At 38.8% G+C, this 15,464-nt stretch overlaps 2 protein-coding genes across 3 annotated transcripts; one reads left to right on the forward strand and one right to left on the reverse strand.

Moving 5' to 3' along the window:
* Positions 1–6,469: 6,469 nt before the first annotated feature.
* On the reverse strand, positions 6,470–7,982 carry LOC132118454 (neuropeptide-like protein C4orf48 homolog). Of its 2 annotated transcripts, none has more exons than XM_059528314.1 (4): positions 7,839–7,982; positions 7,430–7,570; positions 7,154–7,242; positions 6,470–6,725 (listed from the first exon to the last, which is right to left on the reverse strand). In XM_059528314.1, the coding sequence occupies exons 2-4, from the start codon at positions 7,566–7,568 to the stop codon at positions 6,654–6,656; spliced, it is 300 nt and encodes a 99-aa protein (XP_059384297.1). In that variant the 5' UTR covers positions 7,569–7,570; positions 7,839–7,982; the 3' UTR covers positions 6,470–6,653. The 2 variants fall into 2 exon arrangements, with proteins under 2 accessions (XP_059384297.1, XP_059384291.1); XM_059528308.1 differs by having other exon boundaries at positions 7,430–7,585; positions 7,839–7,973.
* Positions 7,983–8,642: 660 nt separating this feature from the next.
* Positions 8,643–15,305, forward strand: nelfa (negative elongation factor complex member A). Its single transcript, XM_059528294.1, has 11 exons — positions 8,643–8,895; positions 10,195–10,366; positions 10,921–11,082; positions 11,233–11,322; positions 12,484–12,611; positions 12,824–12,893; positions 12,986–13,074; positions 13,166–13,277; positions 13,427–13,737; positions 14,334–14,433; positions 14,517–15,305. The coding sequence occupies exons 1-11, from the start codon at positions 8,686–8,688 to the stop codon at positions 14,699–14,701; spliced, it is 1,629 nt and encodes a 542-aa protein (XP_059384277.1). The 5' UTR covers positions 8,643–8,685; the 3' UTR covers positions 14,702–15,305.
* Positions 15,306–15,464: the final 159 nt, after the last annotated feature.

The raw sequence follows: 15,464 nt of genomic DNA on the forward strand, positions 1-15,464 counted from the left end.
AGTTGCAGAACAGCGCCTCCAAACTATGAAAAGAAAAATGAAAAAAGATGAACAATACAAACAAGAATATATTGCCTTTATCAATGACATCTTTGAAAATCATTATGCAGAGGAGGTCCCAGAGGAAGAACTCACACAGGCACCTGGGAAGGTATGGTACATACCACACCACGGAGTGTACCACCCCAAAAAGAAGAAACTTAGAGTGGTGTTTGATTGTGCAGCTACTTACAAAGGTGTATCCCTCAACACAGAGCTACTACAGGGTCCTGATCTGACCAATTCTCTTGTCGGAGTCATTTGGAGATTCCGCAAAGAACCTATAGGAATTATGGCTGACATTAAGTCAATGTTCCATCAGGTGGGAGTAGAGAAATCAGGCGTGGACTACTTGCGCTTCCTGTGGTGGCCACAGGGTGACACCCGTCAAACCCCAAAGGAATACCATATGCTTGTGCACATATTCGGTGCAGTGTCCTCCCCAAGTTGCGCAAGTTTTGCATTACGAAAAACTGCTGATGACAATGAAAGCTGTTTTCCTCTGCACGTAGCTGAAACAATCAGGCACAACTTTTATGTGGATGATTGTGTTAAATCCATGGCTGAAGAGTCTGAAGCCATCCAGCTAGTAAAAGACCTCACCGCACTATGCTACAAAGGTGGATTCCAGCTCACTCACTCAATGGGTCAGCAATAATCGGGCAGTTCTAGCATCCATTCCAAAAGAAAAATGGGCAAAAGAAATCAAAACACTAGATCTTGACAAAGACAGCCTGCCAATTGAAAGAGCCCTAGGACTGCAGTGGTGCGTGGACTCTGACCATTTCCAGTTTAACATCAGTTTAGGCCAGAAGCCACATACCCGCAGAGGCATACTTTCTGTTGTAAGTTCCATTTTTGATCCCCTCGGGTTTCTTGCTCCTCTCATTCTCCCAGCCAAGCAGTTGCTACAAGAGCTATGCAAGAGAGGCTTTGGATGGGATGAACCTTTGCCCCAAGCTGTAGTAGACAGGTGGGAAGAATGGACAAACAATTTAGAAAGAATAAAAAGCTTCAGTGTAGCACGTTGTTTGAAACCAAAAGGCTATGGGACAACAAAGTGTGCAGAACTACACCACTTTGCTCACGCCAGTGAGAATGGCTATGGCTCAGTAAGCTACATAAGACAAGCTAATGAACAGGACATTATACATGTTACCTTTCTCATGGGAAAGTCCAGAGTCCTTCCTTTAAAGAGCATCACAGTACCACGTCTGGAGTTGGCTGCTGCAGCATTGTTGGTAAAGGTGGACAAAATGCTAAGGAGAGAACTACATCTACCCTTAAAGCCCTCCATTTTCTGGACTGACAGCCAAACTGTACTTAAGTACATTAGAAGTGAAACTGCAAGATTTAAAACGTATGTGGCAAACAGGGTCTCGCTGATTCGGGATAACTCGGAGCTGTCCCAATGGAGATACGTAAGAAGTAAAGACAATCCAGCTGATGATTCCTCGAGAGGATTGAGTGCAGGCAAATTCATGGAGCAAAGGAGGTGGATGCATGGCCCAGAGTTCCTATGGAAACCTGAGGAAGGTTGGTTAGAGGTGAAGGCATTGGGCTCAGTGTTACAGGATGATCCAGAGGTTAGGAGAAACACTACTGTGCTTACAACAGTGGTGACCACTGAAACACCCACAGACCAGCTTATTTCATACTTTTCAAATTGGATTAGGCTACTTAAAGCAGTGGCATGGTACATGAAACTAAAAAAGGCCTTGAGACTGAGAATCAAAAAACAAAAGGGCTCTCCATCATATCAAGTCGTTACCCGCTCCCACAGCCAAAAGGCGAGCCCAAAGAGGCTTTTAGGACCAAACCTGGTGGACAACTCCTCACAGTGGAAGATCTCTTACAGGCAGAAAGGTCAGTTATCTCTTATGTTCAGAGGCAAGCATTCCAAGCTGAAATTACAACACTGCAAATGACCCCACCTAAAGTGAAAAGGAGCAGCAGGATCTTTAGGCTTGCGGATGCATAAATCTGCCATGCCTGATGAAACCAAACACCCCTTTATCTTGCCCAAAGATTCACACATTTCAATTCTTCTTTTAAGACGCATTCATGAACGCTGTGGTCACAGTGGCAGGAATCACATGCTCTCAGAGCTCCGTAAAAAATATTGGATTAGTAAGGCCAACTCTTTAGCAAGAAAGGTGCTCTCAAGATGTGTCATGTGTCGACGTTTGAAGGGCAAAGCAGGTGAGCAGAAAATGGCAGATTTGCCGCTAGAAAGAATCCTACCTGACCTCCCTCCCTTTACCAATGTCGGATTGGACTACTTTGGCCCGATTGAAGTGAGGCGAGGAAGAAGCACCATTAAAAGAAGGGGGCAGGTTAAGCACATCAGATCTGACAACGGAACGAACCTGGTGGGTGCTCAGGTGGAGCTCAAGAAAGCTCTGATGATGCTGGACAAGTCAAGGATCCAGGATGCCCTGCTTCCTGATGGAATCGAATGAAGTTTCAACCCACCAGCAGCATCGCACCATGGCGGAGTCTGGGAAAGACTTATAAGATCTGTTTGTTACGTGCTGAACTCCACACTCCATCAACAGTCCATCGATGATGAGGGTCTTCAAACTCTATTTTGTTAGGTAGAGGCTATTCTAAACAACCGTCCTCTCTCCACAGTGTCCTCAGACCCATATGACCTGGAACCGCTGACCCCAAACCACATCCTCCTCCTAAAAACCCAGCCCATTATGCCTCCTGGAACCTTCCTGAAATCAGACCTTTATGCTAGACGCCGCTGGAAACAGGTTCAGTACATGGCAGATCTTTTCTGGCATAGATGGACCAAAGAATACCTTCTTCTACTCCAGGAAAGGCAAAAATGGACTGTAGTGAAAAAGAACCTGAATGTTGGAGATCTGGTTCTAGTGGTTGACCCCACTGCTCCTAGAGGATCATGGCCATTAGGAAGAGTTCTAGAGACCAAGCCTGATCGAAAGGGGCTGGTCCGATCCGTGAAGCTCCAGACACAGACTTCAATCCTTGATAGGCCCATTACCAAGCTGTGCCGAATTCTGGAGACTGAAGAGTGTCTGGCGCCTCCTTAAGATCACCAATAAGGGATGTAATGTATACATATATACATATTTTTTCTAAAGCATTAAGAGATTATTGATTTCTGGCTCCTTTTTTTTAAAATGTATTTTAAATAATTGATTCTATAGAGAACAATTAGGGGCCGGTGTGTAGGAGCCGCATTTGAGTTTATTTTTTGGTTTCAAAATTTACTTATAGTTGTCCTTTCTATTGTCTTTGAGTAGTATATGTTCTACTGCCCGGAGAGGGCGCTATCATATAAATTGGAGCGTTCAGAGCATGAGGAGGAGAAGGCGTGCCAGCAGATACAGTCTTTGACCTCGGCCTGGATCTGTGTTGCCGGAGCTTTTTGCTTATAGGAGAAAGCTAAACTCTAAGCGCTACAAAGGGAGATTTAAAGTCATTTAAATCAGTTCACAGTTTTTGTTTTGTACTTTGTTTATTTGCAATAAAAATCAACAAACATTCCATGACAACATTTGGATTTTCTTGGATTCGGGCTGTGAGTCTGACCCTGTAAGCGCATTCTCCAGGTGGTTGGAAACAATAACAGGGGGTTACAGGGAAAACCCAACATTGTTTTTTGCCATTACACTGAGCTCATCTATCATAAAAGCTGAAACATAGGTTTATTTTGATCCGATTGATCAATAATCAATCTTCTCTTGTCTAGCTTGCTTCCTAAACTAGTTTAATAAACATGGAGTTGTATATTATGAATATTATTGGATCTTTTATGAACTTGGTTTAGTTCCTCTTTTCTAAGAGTGTTTGATCAAACATTAGAATCATTTTTTAATTATTGTTATTTTATTCCAAAGCTTGTGAAAAATTTATATTCAAATGTGATAAACATGTCTTTCCAAGAGTATATATATATATATATTTTTTTTTTACTTTGATTGAAACATGCAATGATTTATTGCATGTGACTATGCTAGTGCTCTGCGTCTCATGTTTATGTACACTTTTTCTTGTAAAAGAGCAACTGTTTTCTGCGCCTCAATCTGTTAAAAAAAAAAAGGTACATACTTTTTACTCAGAGTTTTCTTTTACCCTTCTTTAATACATCAGTTATACAGAAGACACTCAAATTTATCTTCCTTTGAAACATAAGAAAGGATTAGACCGTTTTACCGCCTGTCTCTTGGATGTTAAAGCATGGATGTTCCTTAATTGTTAATTGTTAAGCCATACGTGAAAAATCTGGGTGCGTTGACAGTTCCTTAAAGCTTGATAGACAATTCAATCAAGCTTTGAAATCAAGCTTCTATCAGTTGCAAACACTGGTAAAAATGAAGTACGTACTTTCTTTACTAATTTTGAAAGGCTTGATTATTGTATCTCTCTTTATTTGGGGATCATTCAGTCTTCCTTAAACTGCCTTCAGATGGTTCAAAATGCTGCTGCCAGAGTCCTGACGGGAGCTCGAAAGCGTGAGCATATTAACCGTCCTTCAGTCATTACATTAGTGACCCGTTTGCTACAGGATTCATTTCAAAGATTTAAAATTTTAAAAATTGTACCTCTCTGATCTGTTGATAGACCACCAACATGCAAGAGTGCTTAGGTCTGCCACTACTTTGGAATGATCTTCCTACAGAAATCAGAACCGCCCCTGATACACTGTCCATTTTTAAATCTAGGTTTAAATAATTTCATTTGATTTGGCTTATTAGTCATGATTTGTATTTGCTTTATTTGTGACTTTGTTTTAATTCTGTTAAAGGTTACTTATTTTGTACAGCACATTGGTCAACGGTAGTTGTGTTTAGTTGTGCTTTATAAAATACATTGAAATTGAAACATTTGCTTTGAACTATTTTTACTGTAATATCAGTTTGATTATTTTGATGGTACCCTTTAGACAGCTGTTGATAAGTAACTATGCAACTACGTCAACTAGCAGTCATTGGAGTATTAGTATGTCTGCTAAATATATGCTAACATTTTATTTTGATGGTTCCCTTACAGACAAAATGACTATAACTAAATTTGCAAGTACGTCAACATTCTCCTAACCTTAACCTAAGCCTACTAATACTATAATGAGAGTTAGTTGACATGTAGTTGTAAAGTTGCTTATAGTCAATCGATTAAAAGGGGACCATCATAATAAAATTTATCCTAAAATATATTTAAAAAAAATTTCAGGTGAAATTATATCTCACATCAAAATTAATATTAGCCTCACAGGGAACACTCAAATAACACTCCTCACCTAACCACTTACAAGATGCTGTGCAGATCTTAAATAAACAATGGTTAGTCCATTATAAATGTAAAAGTAATTTAATATGGTGTTCATTGTGTTATAAATAATCATAATCTTAAAAGTTATAACCCCAAATGCGTAAGCATTATAATATAATATATTATACGGGTATTCCGAAGGCATTATAATAAATGTATAATACATTTATTATAATGCCTTCGGAATACCCGTATAATATATTATAAATATGGGCTTCATAGAAAGTGTTACCGTTGCTTGCTCTGCAGAGCTGAGTTTTCACACCCCAACGTGAAGTGCTGCAGTGCTACGACGGTTATAATGATCCTTTATATCCTTGCGCCCCCATCTGCTCATTTGATGCCTCACAAGCAAGAGTGCTGCAAAATGCTGGATGCTGAAGTCTTCGAACAGCTTGTAAGGGGTTCAGGTCCAAAAAACCTTTAGATAGTTTACTGTAGTTGCTGATTTCAGCTAATCTGGTGAGTTATTACATATTCACCGATTTCATGGTTAATTGCACTTTTATGGGGGTTGAGATAAAAGACAAAGGGTTTAGTAAAAAGCCTATTAAATAAATTATTTACAACATGAAATACATCACATATGTTTTAATGCACTTTCTCTACACATAAAAAGACATTGGTACTAAGATGTAAGTTCACACCTGTAACAAAGTAATCTCTATAGGAAACCATCTTTTCTTATTCCTCCTTCATAAATCTCATAAAAAATTCTAGACTATCACTTTACATGCAGGTACTTGTCTAATAATCATATATCTATCATCTAATAATCTTACAGCAAACTCTCTAAAACAACGCCTGAAGATCTACTTTTAAATACTGATATTTAATAAATCTAATATCTGCTCGACTATTGTGACTGTTGATCATATATTTCTAGAACAAAAATATAAAAAGCAGTTAACATTAAAAAAAAAACCATATAGTGTGCTGTGCAAATAATTATGATAAAAAATGTATGTAACGTTTACAGTATATTTTGCAGTGCATTGTGCCTGGAGAGGAAACACTTACCCTTTCTCTTAATACACACTTATGGAAAGTTTGATGTATTAGCTGCTGCCATAATATGTGTGTGCCTCTCAACGATGACATTTAAACTGTGGAATGTTGCGTTGTGACGTCTTTAGTCAGGAATGTGTATTTATGATGCTCTATGCACATATTACAATGAAAGATAAAATGCTTTATGTAAAATGTGACGGGAAACATGTTTGAGATAGTGTGTATGACCGAGAGAGCAGGTAGTATCCTTAAGTTATATAAAGATTTCTATGTCTGAATGCAGTGTGTACAGCTGGTTTCTAGCGCAGGCTGCTGGCAGGCATGCAGTCACACAGTGCCCTCCTCTCGGCCCTCAGCACCAAACTCTCCGTCTGAAAACACGTGAGATAAAACAGCAAAAGTGAAGCCCTCTGGTGTCTGTCTCTAAAATTTCTGAAAGATGCTTCATTGACCAGATCGACTAGACATTAACCTTTTCCACAGCTTGATTCCTTACTTGCTAAAATTACTGGAGTGGACATGAAAGCAGGGCTCTTCAGTAGGGTGTCTGTTACCCCTCTAAGAGGACCACAGTGATACTAATACGGTCTGAAAATTATGTTTGGCTCTCAAATGAATTCTTGTAAAAGCTGAAGTTAAAAGGGTAAATATCAACTGAATGTTATATTGTCTGCCCCACATTAGAATAAATAAATAGTTAGGCCTAACAAGTAATTTGTCGTAGTTTACCGAGGGGTCCTTGTCCTGAAAAGACTGCATTGAATGGCTTTATGTCTCAATTCCCAGTTCATGATCTTACCCGTGAGTCTAAGTTGAAAGCTGTTTTCTTCAGGTCTTGCAAGGCTCTCTGCATGAACTCAAAGGCATGACAATCAACACATGGCCGGCCTATTGATCAAAAATGAAAAAACTATTAATCAAAACTATAATAGTATATAAATATTGCTTATCACTTTGCTGAGCATGCCCAGGAAACATCAAAGCCTACCCAAGGGCTACGTGTTCTAATGACATATGCAATGATACATGCTTGTTTGACCACACGTCTATAAAGCATGCAGACTCAAAGGCTTACTCTCAGCAGGAATGACCGTCCCTGATTCCTCGGCATGAACTGGATTGAAACAGAGGAGCTGCATCATCATCAGCAGCAGCAGCAGCAGCAGCATCACTGTCGCCGGAGCTCCGCTTGGCCTTATCCTGTCGCGCAGCATCATTGTACACACAAAACCTGAGACATCAACACCCATACAGACACAGGAGGAGCAACGCTGTCATATTTAATCATTTAACTGACGCTATTTATAACAAGGCCTTACAAAACCCAGACCAACAAAAGCGCGAATAAGATACTGTCGTCCGTGTACTTTATTTTACCTTTGTCCTTGTACAGCTAAAATGTGGTAATTTCCAAATATGTCCACTAAAAAGATACACTCATCTACTACGTGTTATAAAAAGAAAACGCAGCGTATTTGCATTACCTGTAGTCTCTGATAAAGACGGTAGCACCGTTAATCAAACCACCGCCATTCAGGACGCAGTTTCACTGCGGATTGTCGATTGAGTTTTCGAGGTCTATTGTCCTTCGCGGAGCACCGTAGGATGGAGTCCTACAACAACAAAAAACAAGTACGCCCAGGCAACGTTTCTCTCTCTGATTGGCTTCCGCGGGTCACATGGCTTCCAACGTTACTCGTTTTGAATGTAGTAATGTAAGTTTTGATTTTTATGACTACTTAAGAACAGTGTCGCTCTTTAACACATTTTATTAGATGTTTCAATAACATTTTTGATAGATAGTGATTTTCTTATTGCTTTTCATGGTTTATTTTTTTATTATCTGTTTATTATTATACTTATTTTGATGTAATTTGTTATTGCACTTATATGTTCGTTGTTATAAAGATTCCAATAAAAGCGCATTCTGTCTTAGATCAATGCATTCTATTCCACTAACAGTATATTTTTGGCCAGATTTCACATTCATAAATGCATGGTTACTAATAATAAAAAAGAAAACATTTTTATTATTATTAATCATCCACTGTGTATATATATATATATATATATATATATATATATATATATATATTAATAATTCATAATTTATAATTATAATTTATATTTATATATTATAATTGATTTTACTTATATATCAATAATATACTGCCCATATGCTTTTGTCAAAGGTTCTCTCTGGCTGTGGTCACACTGGTCCTAGTGCGCGGTAGTGTGTGTGTGTGTGTGTGCGTGTGTGTGTGTGTGTGTGTGTGTGTTTCTTAGGTAGCCTGTTAAAATGCCCGAACTCATTATTCGTCTTTTTCCAAGATGGCGTCGATGAGGGAGAGCGACACCGGCCTGTGGCTGCACAACAAACTGGGCTCGACAGACGAGCTGTGGACGCCTTCGAGCATCGCTTCTCTGCTCACCGTGTCGGTCATCGACAACATACGGCTGTGTTTCTCCAGTCTGTCGCCTCCGGTGAAGCTGAAGCTCTTGCTGGGGATGCTGCACCTCCCGCGCAGGACCGTGGATGAGGTGCGACCTGCTGCCGCTGCTGCACACACACTCTCCTCGCTTCCGAGCCTAGCATGCTTTATTGGGGTGGCATGTTGTTCATTAGCAGTAGTTGTTTTCTATTTTGCTGTGTAGTAACATGGCTTCCAGCGCTGGACTCGTGCAGCAGCTGTGTGGTTCCTGTCAGTCTCCAGCAGAGCTGAGCTCAGACTGCTGTCTCTCGGTCTTCACTCACTAGCCTCCTTTCTGGAAACATGCTGACAACTTTTGGAGTGTTATTGCGGTTTTAATTGAATGGAGTTTATTTCTGTTTGGACGCCCCAAACTGTAAGATAATGTACCACGGTAATTAGTTTCCGCCAAAATGAAACGGTTAGTCCAGGCATTGTTAGTCCTGTAAACCTCTTGTAACTTTGTATAAACCACTACTGCCATTAAAAAACTAAAAAATAAAAGTAGTAACGTTTTTATGTTTTGGCATGATTGTTTGACAGTATTGCCAAATAATTATAAGTAATTACAAAAAAAAGCAATATACGAGATTACAATAAAATAGCATTGAAATAAGACGATAGGTAATTATTAACGTTAAATGTCAAAAATCATTATTAATAATATAAAATAAACGTATGAAAACAAACTATTTGTAAAATACGTATGTGGGTAGTATGATTATATTGATTGATATGTTCACTTTCTAAAGAAACAAAAAGGCTTTACTGAAACAAAAACATTTATTTATGGGCAAAACTTTTTTTGTTATTATAATTGTTTGCCTGTATAAAGACCCCCCCCCCCCCCATACAATAGAAAAAGTGAGAAGTCATGTTTGTGTTTCTAAAGCTAAACTTGAAAATACTGTCTGTGATGTTATGTTTTAGTGAGTTTCATTTGCTAACACATTTATTGCCTTTCATCTGCAAATGCATGAAGTGATAAAGCAAGCTTCCATTTTATAGCCGTGTAACTTATGGAAAAACATTTGCAAACTTAATATTGGATTTATGTTTAAAAACTATTTAAAGTTCCTTCAAGTGTGTTACATTGTTGTAGTCCATTGTTTATCTAATTTAGTCTAATCCTGTCGTGATTCTTTCTGTGTGATTTGCTTCAGGGCACTAAAAAAGGAAGGAAATATGTAATGGTGATAATGTAAACAATGCTGGAAAGATATATTGGCAACATGAGACAAATTCCAGTGCAGTGGTAGCAGATGTATTTAAAGACTGACTAGGTTAAATCAGTGTTTAATTCTCTGTCTCTATTGTTAGGTTAAATCAGTGTTTAATTCTCCGTCTCTATTGTTTCCTCATATTTCAGATGAAGGAGGCTCTGTCAGAGATCATTCAGCTGGCCACTGTGGACTCTGAGCCGTGGGTGTTAATGGTGGCTGACATCCTGAAATCATTTCCAGAGACCGGCTCACTAAACCTGGACCTGGAGGAGCAGAACCCTAATGTGCAGGACATACTTGGAGAGCTGCGTGAGAAAGGTCTATCTGAAATCACTGGATACATATTAGGCAATAGAAATGCACATTTTGTTTAGTTTGGCAGCTTGTTGTATATATGTGTGTCAGCAGACAGACATCTTTGGTGGGTGCACTGTGTGTCGCTCAATGAGTGTCATGCTTTACAGACTGTATGTCTAGTTAAAAATTAAGTGTTCTGAGCACTATATTACTGCCTTGGACTAAAAATCACCTTGTACACTATTTATTAACCGACTGTGAAGGGCTGGCCAAAAAGGCCTTTGTTACCAATAGCAATATTGAAACTGCAATCTTTATATCTTAAAATCAGTGTTTTTATGATTGATCATTGCCTTTTATTATTACTACTCTATATTAAAGTAAGTGACCAAATCAGAATGGATTGTACAGTTATTGTGGATGTGTCTGGGATTGTTTGTTTGGATTCTTGTTGGCTTTTGAGAGCTAGCTTTGCTTTTGATGACGATTTTCTGTATACAGTTATTTGCAAGTGCACATGCACTTTTGTAAGAAAGGACCTGCTGAGACTTACTGTTGACGCACCTTTTTTCCAGTAAATGAATGTGAAGCGTCATCCATGTTGCCTCTTGAGTGTCAGTATCTGAACAAGAGTGCTTTGACGACACTGGTGGGGCCGCTCACTCCTCCCATCAAGCACTTCCAGCTCAAGAGGAAACCCAAGAGTGCTACGCTCAGAGCTGAGCTGCTGCAGAAATGTAAGTGTGTTCATGAACTCTTTGTGCAAGAACAACTGTTTTTCACTTTCAGTATGGATTCATTCATTTAAAATGAGTTTACCATACTGTTTGTGAGATAATTGTCATGTTTATTGTCGTTGTTTATTATTCATTATATTTGTTTTAAAGCCACAGAGACTGCCCAGCAGTTAAAGAAAACTGCAGGAGTGCCGTTTCACTCCAAAGGAAGAGGTCTAGTGAAGAAGATTGACACCACAAGTAAGATTTATATGTGACCCTGGACTACAAAACCAGTCTTAATTGTCAGTTTTTCGAAATTGCGTTTTATACATTTTCTGAAATCTAAATAAATAAGCTTTCCATTGATGTATGGCTTATTAGGATCGGGAATCTGAGGCTGCAAAAAAAATCTAAATACAAGATCAGATCAAATCTGAATACTGAGAAAAATTGCCTTTGAAGTTGCCAAATGAATTCTTAGCAATGCATATTACTAATCAAAAATTAAGTTTTGATATATTTATGGTAGGAAATTTACAAAATATCTTCATGGAACATGATCTTTACTCAATATCCTAATGTTTTTTTGGCATAAAAGAAAAATCAATAATTTTGACCCGTACAATGTTTCTTTGTCTATTGCTATAAATATACCCCAGTGACTTAAGACTGGTTTTGTGGTCCAGGGTCACATTTTTATACACAGTGGCCCCAAAAAGTATTTGGATGGGGAAAAAGTATGAATGTCATTGCATTAGGTATGTCCATAGTTAATATTATGATTTTGAGGACTTCATGACTTAATGCATCCAATAAAATCGATTAAAAATTGGTTGAAAGCTGAATTTTGTAAAATTTGGGGTAAAGTTTTTTTTTTTTTTTTTTTCATTTTCAAAAGTTCTGTGTCATTTTTTTGGTAAAATAAATTAACTTTTATTCAGAAGAAAAACCTTAACTTAATCAGAAGTAACAGTAAAGACATTTCTAATGTAAACAAATAAATTCTGTTGTACTGAACTGAACTTTCTATTCATCAAAAATTATCAAAGTTTTCACAAAAAAAATAGTACGCAGGACAACTGTTTTTAACATTGATGATAATTCAAAGTATGACTAAATCAGCATATTAGAATGATTTCTGGGTCAGATGACTCTGAAGACTGGAGTAATGTTTGCTGAATATTCAGTTTTGCCATTACAGAAACAGATTGTATTTTAAAATATATGAAAATAAAACCGATTTTAACAACTGTTTTAAATTATAAAAACATTTTTTGACAATAATGTTTTTTTTATAAAATAAATGCAGCTTTGGTGAGCATAAGGAACTTACCGTCCCCAGACTTTTGAACAGTAGTGTGCTTATGTTCTCTTAACAACACACAAGATTTCTAATAATGATTGTCTGTCTTCTTTCAGCGCCTCTGAAGGGCATTCCCAAAGCACCATTCCGCAGCCCCACCACCCCAAGCATGTTCAGCCCTCCCAGTAACAGAACCCCTATCGCCCCGCCCCGCACACCCCTGCGCAAGGAACGGGGAGTCAAGGTAACTGTCCGGCAATCACCAGTTATAAAATCAGTGACTAACTTGGGTATATATAATAGGTTTTACTCTTTACTGAATGGTTATTAAGAGCAAATAGTTGTCTCAGGTAACACCTTGATTTATGAATCATGAATGGAACTTTCCCTTCTTAGCATGGATATCATCATCATGCTTTATATTGTCAGGTTATGTGATTATGTGTTTTCCTGCAGTTGTTGGATATATCTGAGTTGGATATGGTAGGAGCTGGCAGAGAAGCTAAGAGGAGAAGAAAGACTTTGGGTAAGGTTAAGAAGATTGTTCAGTCGCGTAGACCCTGTACCTCTGTGCTGTACATTGTAGTTATAATGTTGTTGTTTTTTGCTCTTGTTCAGACACAGAAGCTGGAGAGAAGGTGGCCAAAGAAGAGGCGGTGGTGGAGAACGCAACACCAGACTACGCAGCAGGCCTGGTGTCCACACAGGTATTTTTGGAAATCTTTTTAGCCATATGATGAATGCTTTAAATGTAAGTCAGAACACAACTCAAATGGGTTTCTCTGCTCCTTTCTACAGAAACTTGGGGCGTTAACTAACGAGAGCACCCTGCCATCAACCAGTTACCTTCCCGCCACCCCCAGCATGGTTCCTTCCTCGTCTTATATTCCCAGCTCAGAGACACAGCCAGGTGAGCCATCGACAGATGCAGGATGGGATGAATGTAAAGAAATGATCTACAGCAGAAATTATTTTAAGACACAACAGATATTAACAGGAAGCCAAGCTAAATGTGAGCTCAAAGTCTTCTCAACCCTAATTTTTTGCCTTCATATTTAGCAAATGCGGGTGGTTCAGGGCGTGAAACTACAAACCGGCAGTCAGAGGAGTCGACTGCCCCAAATGCTGCTTCTGCTTCATTACCCGGCCAGTTTAAACAGCGGCCGCCCATGTATAATGCCAGCACTGCCAGTCCCACGGCCCCCACCTCACCCACCACACCAACCAGCACGCCCACCAACAATGCCCCGCCCCCTGCCACCACAGCAGCACAGACAGACATGCCCACGCAGCCGCCCACCACTGCAGCGCAGCCTGCTCCCACGCCAGCACCCCCACAAACCCAACCGAAAAAGAACCTGTCGCTCACGGTAAAAACCTTTCTGATTGACGGATGTGATAATGATATTTTACTGGACCGTACTGCTTTCTTAAAATGTTACTAGACCATGCTTTTATTCAGAAAGTTCATTAAAAGGGGTTTTGAGAAAATGGCAGAATTGCAGAAGTCTGCCCTCCATATAGCCTTTGACACTGAGAATGACAATGATTCTGACATTCAAAAGTTTGGGTTTATGCAAAAAAAAAAAAAGGAAGTCTCACATGCTCATCAAGACTGCTTTTAATAGATTAATAATAAAGTAATACTGGGAAATATTGTTTGAATTTAAAATTACTGTTTTCATAAAAATAAAAATAAAAAGTAAAATGACACTTATTCCTGTGATAGCGATTTTTATGTTGATATTTTTCCCAGATTTTTTTTGATAAATAGAAGGTTCCAAAGAACAGCATTTATTTGAGAGAGTTATTTTGTTATGAATGTCTTTACTGTCACTTGTGATCAATTTAATGCATCCTTGCTGAATAGAAGTATTAATTTTAGTCAGATTAACCTCAAACTTTGAAATCATAGTTTATAGTCTGGGAAGTCTCATTCTTATCTTGCATGTTTGGTTCCCCACAGAGAGAACAGATGTATGCTGCGCAGGAAATGTTCAAGACTGCAAACAAAGTTACACGGCCAGAAAAAGCCCTCATCCTGGGCTTCATGGCAGGATCTCGAGGTATTATGGGTTTGATAAAATTGGCTGTTCCTCTATTTTCTAAATTACCCTTGTAATGTTTATCTTTCCTTTCCTCCTAATAGAAAATCCTTGTCCAGAGCAGGGTGACATCATTCAGATCAAACTGAGCGAGCACACAGAAGTACTGCCTAAAGCGGACGGAACCGGCAGCACCACCATGCTGGTGGACACAGTGTTTGAGATGAACTACTCTACTGGGCAATGGACCCGCCTCAAGAAATACAAACCTATAACCAATGTCTCCTGAGGAGGACCGGGTTAACAAACACACACACACACACAAACACTTGCTCAGCGCGTTTACATAGACACATATGTATACATTCACACACCCCTCTTCAACGCCACCCGAGGAGTGCTCTAAAATACAAATTTAATGTACATGCACTGTACATATTTACGGGCCAAATTCTGAGGTGGATTGGGAATACGCGCTAGTGAATTTCTGGATGTTGGTTTCAGACAGTTCAAAAGGACTTCCTGTTTGGTTGACCTCATGTCCTATCTCTGTTCCTGTGTTGCCAAAGACAGGGAACCTCTTATAAGACAGTTGTTTTCATTATCTTTTTGTTAATGTTTGTATCGTCTTTCATTTTTATACCCATTTCAGATTTCTTAGTGTCTGAGAAATGAGGTGAAATTGAAGCGGGCTTGTTAGTTTGTGTCTTAACCTACTTTTGATTGACACGTTATTGAGATCTTAAAAAGGCGCGAACATTCTATTACAGTGTCCTTTGAACGAAACAAAGTCTGTCCATGTGTTTTCACACTGAGAATGTTTAAAATGTTTTTACGTTCCTCCTTGGATGGAAAAAAAAAGAAATGAAAACAATAAACAAAATGTAAAACTCTTCAAGATTTGTTTTTTTTTAAAAGGAGGAAATAAATTAAAACATGTTTTTTGTTTTGAGTCGTTTGCTGAAGCTTTAGTGTAAATAATATTGTATTTATGTTGCACTGGACAACCACAGTCATAACTGAATCATTGCCTTTTCATCCACCTAGTTGTT

Source organism: Carassius carassius, chromosome 3 (genome assembly GCF_963082965.1).
Source record: "Carassius carassius chromosome 3, fCarCar2.1, whole genome shotgun sequence".
Lineage (NCBI taxonomy): Eukaryota > Metazoa > Chordata > Actinopteri > Cypriniformes > Cyprinidae > Carassius > Carassius carassius.